Consider the following 5271-nt stretch of genomic DNA (forward strand, 5'->3'; position numbering starts at 1 on the left):
ACAGTGCAGTTCCTATTGCTATGAAATAACAATAATTCATTTTATCCACCGGCCGGCGGAATGTGTGTGTGAATGTTACGTCAATTTGTGAAAGCTTGCAATTTATATCGAGAGCTGACGCGACATTGCCCACCGGGCCCACAGGCTGCCGGTGGTACCTCGACACGTGGCCGCACCGGGTTTTGGCGGCCAAGGACAAGAACAGACGCTTGGGATCTCTGTGGCCGCTGACGCATAGGAAGACGAAAACAAAGGCAAAGGCAAAGCTAAAGCTAAAGCCAAAACCAAGAGCTTCTTCTGAACGACGACGACGAGGAGAATCCCATCCCTGAACCCAGAAGATGACAGAAGACAACCCCTCTTATCGCACTATATAGCCAGGTAAATGGACTACCTCTCTCTCTCTCTCTCTCTCTCTCTCTTTTAAAGGTTCCTAGGAGATGGCACCAGTCACCTTGCCGCCAGGTTTTCGTTTCCATCCCACCGACGAAGAGCTCGTTGCATACTACCTCAAGAGGAAGATTAATGGATATAGATTTGAGCTGGAGATCATCCCCGAGGTTGATCTCTACAAGTGCGAGCCATGGGAATTACCAGGTATCTCTTTCCTTCCTATCTCAATTTTGTTAATTTGCTTGTTCTAATCTGGACTGCTTATTAGTTAGTTATTCCGCAGAATCCCTTTTCACTTTAATATTAATGATCAGCTATTGACCGATTATATTTTTGAGATGAGCTTGACAGATTATAAGCACAAACGAATATTCGATCACAAGATGCACCGACAGTATATGGAATTAGAGAACTTGGCCTCTTCAATATATCTAGCCAAGATCCTACTCCAATTCTTCAAGATTACCTTTCTAAAACATACCTATGATGTGCAACGCTCATCATTTGATCATAGAGTTCCATGCAACTGTCACTACTTTTAGCCCCTCATAATTATGTTCTCTTGCAGTATCTTCTTCAAGAAAAATCGTGAAAATTAAGACTTATTTGGAAGAAAAATAAAAGAAACCTGTTTTTTTCTCTCCAGATTAAATGCAAAAGTTGAATTTAATTGGAAGTTTAACTTATAAGACATTATTCCAAAGTTGGAAGCTATTTTGGACTTTGTCGAACTATCGTTTGGTTGGTTGCCTTTTCTAGACCTTGCTTTAAATTTCGTTTCTTGGAGCAACGCCATGCATTTTGAGAAACCACAAAGCTTATCGAGAAAGAAAGAAGCATGAACAGAGTTGGACTCTAGTCAAAAAGTAACAAGAAAAGCAGCATAGTCTTCAAGAAATGATGATCCCTCTTCTTGTGGGGCATTGCTAGGGCCCGACGAGGGGCATATCTAGGTTTTAGTGATGGTGTCCTTAATGTTGCTTAAAAGAAACTTATAGGATTACCTTTTATTCCTCCATGATCTAGCAAACGATACGTATTTGTAATAATAACCTTCTCATCTCCTCCGGGTCTATATTTCTGAATCTTGTTCCTTTCACCAGAGAAATCCTTTCTACCAAGCAAGGATCTTGAGTGGTACTTCTTCAGCCCCCGAGATCGTAAGTACCCCAATGGATCGAGGACAAACCGAGCAACTCGGGCTGGCTACTGGAAGGCCACAGGGAAGGACCGAAAAGTGAGCTTTCAAGGGCGTGCTGTCGGCACGAAGAAGACGCTTGTTTACTACAAGGGACGAGCACCGCGTGGCTCTCGGACACTCTGGGTCATGCATGAGTACCGTCTCGACGAGAAGGAAAGCGAAATGCCCTCCGGCTTGCAGGTACCGAGGCACTCATCCTCCTGCCTTTCTTCTGTGCTTCTCCACGTTTAAAGTCTGAAGTATGGATTTATGTCTTCATGGATCATTCAGGAGTCTTATGCTCTTTGTCGCGTATTCATGAAGAGTGCAACTGCTGGTGCTAAGATCATAGAGCATTATGGTTCACCTCGTGTAGAACAGTTGCAATGGAAGCCAGCTGATTCACACACAGCTGAGCTTTCTTCCGATAGAATTAAAATTGGTGAAGAATTTGGGAGCCGTGGTAGTCCTCCTTCTGAGACGCACTCTTCAGAGACCATTCAAGGATCGACGCTTGATGCGAGTGCTTCTGAGAATCGCCAGTGGATGCAGTATCTATCTGAGGAAGCGTTCGCCACTGGTCCACCATTTCATGATCCAGCATGCTTTCCTTGCACGCCACGGAAGGTAAAAGTCTTCCAATGTGACTCCGAACCACGTCCGATTAAAAGAACAAGAAGACTTGAAATACTTTTTCCTCTCTGGTTGTCAGTAAATTAACTAAGACGTCCATCATGGTCACCATGCAGATAGATATAGCAATAGAGTGTGCAAGACTTCAACGCAGGCTCACCTTGCCTCCCTTGGAAATGGATGACTTCTCATGCAACAGTCTCAATGATTCAAAAGCCTCACTTTCGGGGACCTCTCGAGGAAGTGCAAGTCAAGTGGAGATTCTGCAGGAGGTCTTATCAGTTGCCTCAGCAACGCGGGACCTGATCAACAGCTCCATCTACCCTAATATATTTTGCTGAGATCACTCGGTCCGAAGAATTTGCGTCTCTGTTGGAAGTTGACAGAAGAAAAGAAGGGATTCTGAAGCCACGCACCCTGGGAGAGTCTATGACACTCGTCGAGATGAGTGACTTCGAACAAAAGTTCAAGGAAGAGAACAAGAAAGCAGAGATATTACTAAGAGAATCAATGACTTGAATAAAAGAGGTATCTGATGATTTGATTTGCTGTCAGTTTCACCACAGGAGTCCACAAAGATGGCCACCACTCTCATAGTGGCGTGGTAAGAACTAACTTGTCACACCATAAGGAGGGCAACTTCCATTTGAATGCAGTATCAAGGCAAGACGTCGTGGCTGAGAGATTTGGATTCGCAGCATGAAGTTAGATGTACATTTCCATGCTTTAGTAGGTTACGTTCAAAGCGTTGGTAGGTAGGAGACAACTTCATAAGGAATAAATAAGGCAATGGAACATTGAGTGGAATGCTACAAGTTGAGATTGTAATTATTATCAACATTTCAGGGAAAACAAATTCTTAAAGAGGTCAAAGAGGATGATGATAAAAAGAAAATGGTCATCTTCCTCTGGAATAAATTTAGGTGAGAAATATATGCAAAGACCCACATGAAATGTTACAACAGGATCCTGTAAGAAAGACCTTTTATCTATGAAGTAGGCAAAGCTTATTATGGTATATTCTCCATAATTCTAGCTAGAATATATTTCTACTACTTTGAAGCATTATTTTTCCATCAAATTATATATATGTGATATAAGAGGTCGTGTTTCAAAATAAGTAATCAAATCCAGAGAATTGAACTTTTAATGACAAGGTAAATCAGATTGCTTCAGCTAAACAATACTACAAAGCTACAACTTAAGAAAGTCTCATGGGACAAAAAAAACATACTTGCATTAGCATCTCCAATGGCTTGTTTCATCATAAGAGCACTTCCATATGCATGTAGTTCACTGAGGATAGAATTTGAGCTGATAATTAATAATGTCCTTGTTTGCTTTTAAAGAAGATAAAAAGTTTATTAAAGATAAGGATAACTCCAACGTAGAAAGGTCATCCTCATCGCACCGTATGTAGAGCATCAAACACATCTCTCCAAGTAGACTAATCCCATAGTGATAATGAGAATCAAGTTAATATGATATATTCTCTCTTTAATCAATCTCTCCATAATTCTATCGGAAACTTCGACTGATTAGCTTTTCGATGGATAAAAGATAAATTCAAAATATGTAAGCACAATATCCTCTAAAGAAATCTACCAAATTCATGACACACTATAGCATCTACTGATAATATCCACGATAATTTATGAATTCGGACCAAGTGATAGTTTATACTTCTAGCTCTATATAGGTCTAAGAAAGATGACATGTAATTTATATAGTAGAATATGACCTTCCTTTAATCTACCTTTGGCTATAACATCAAACATCAAACATCAAACATCAAAGGAGCTTCCAAAATGGTCTTATTATGTGTGTTACGAAATCTAGTGCAGCATCACATGCATCAGATTTTCTATAGCGGAAGAATAAAAAATAAAAATCTTAGATTTTCTATAGAAAAAGATTTCTCGTCATCATGTGAAGATTGGTTTGCAAAAATCCACAAAACAAAAAATTATGCGTATATGAAAGATGTGTTACCTAGGGAGATCGTATATTCTTGAAAACCTATAGATCTATAAGAGAGGATGAAAGAGGTTAATTATCCTCCTCTCTAGTAGTGATCCACATGACAGATGCGATGAAGACACTCCTCAAATCGCTACACAATCCTCCTCTCTATGTGCACCACATGATCAGGAAGGGGCCCACCCTTCTTATTGTCCATATGTCTCAAACTATAGTTGTCGGTCGAGGAGGAGAGAGAGGAGTATAAGAGATGTCAGCCAAAAAGGGACTAGGCTATGCCCCTTTGCTTCTCTCCTATTTATAGAGGCCCTAGTCAACTTAACCCTAATAGATCATGCTCTATTGAGTATTGGATCTCTATTTTGTTGAATCTCATATTTTGATGATGAAATCAATTGATGAGTTATAATCTAATATGTATTTAAGTGACGCAAGACTAGTTTCAATCAAGGAAAGATAAATCGATTAAAGTAGTGGAATCAGATGTTGGGCTAGAATGGAATATGTCAGAAGATTGGACATCAGGCCTGAGCACTAGTTGACGTTTCAGTAGAAGGCTTCACGCCTTAAGTTCGGGCATCAAGAAAAAAAATAAAAAATTATGCCAAGGAGATCGGATGTTGCGAAAGTCAACATGCTGATTGGGCAATATACCAAAGGAGAGGATGATGTACTGAAAGGTCAGACGAAGTGCCGAAGGGTTGGACAAAATATCGGATAAACCAATAACATGCTAAACAACATGGGATTCATGCTTATAATCAATCGTGCCTTGATTGAAGTATTCTAGATTGTAATTAAATTGGTTTTAAATATAATTAGACCAACTCAATTATGGGTCATTGGGCCTGATCTGGGGTTGATTTTGGCATATTATGAGGCCCATTTAGTGGCCTAAAAGTTGGGTCAGGTAGTGGCACCGCTAGACCAAGTAGTGGAACCACTAGAGGCTTAGTCTCCAAGAGTCTAGTGTTCGAGGTTGTCAAGCAGTGGTACCGCCAGACTGGGTGGTGGTACCACCCAAACACAATCTCTCAAACTGTATTAAGCGGTGGTCCCACCTAGTGTCAGTTTGTAGGTGGTGG

The 5271-nt window shown here is 40.6% G+C and overlaps 1 protein-coding gene across 1 annotated transcript; it reads left to right on the forward strand.

Annotated features, from left to right (window-relative positions):
• Positions 1-249: 249 nt before the first annotated feature.
• On the forward strand, positions 250-3139 carry LOC135637778 (NAC domain-containing protein 54-like). Its single transcript, XM_065150558.1, has 4 exons — positions 250-597; positions 1497-1774; positions 1865-2200; positions 2323-3139. Exons 1-4 carry the CDS (start codon positions 441-443, stop codon positions 2545-2547), a joined length of 996 nt encoding a protein of 331 aa, XP_065006630.1. The 5' UTR covers positions 250-440; the 3' UTR covers positions 2548-3139.
• Positions 3140-5271: the final 2132 nt, after the last annotated feature.

This window comes from Musa acuminata, chromosome BXJ3-5 (assembly GCF_036884655.1).
Source record: "Musa acuminata AAA Group cultivar baxijiao chromosome BXJ3-5, Cavendish_Baxijiao_AAA, whole genome shotgun sequence".
Classification (NCBI taxonomy): Eukaryota; Viridiplantae; Streptophyta; class Magnoliopsida; order Zingiberales; family Musaceae; genus Musa; species Musa acuminata.

What these genes read in the sequence shown, in the direction of transcription:
- LOC135637778 (XM_065150558.1), top strand. Translation starts at nt 441, where the DNA reads ATGGCACCAGTCACCTTGCCGCCAGGTTTTCGTTTCCATCCCACCGAC. An exon ending in CGAGCCATGGGAATTACCAG is followed by an intron (nt 598 to 1,496) that starts GTATCTCTTTCC and finishes TCCTTTCACCAG; the next exon opens with AGAAATCCTTTCTACCAAGC. An exon ending in AAATGCCCTCCGGCTTGCAG is followed by an intron (nt 1,775 to 1,864) that starts GTACCGAGGCAC and finishes TGGATCATTCAG; the next exon opens with GAGTCTTATGCTCTTTGTCG.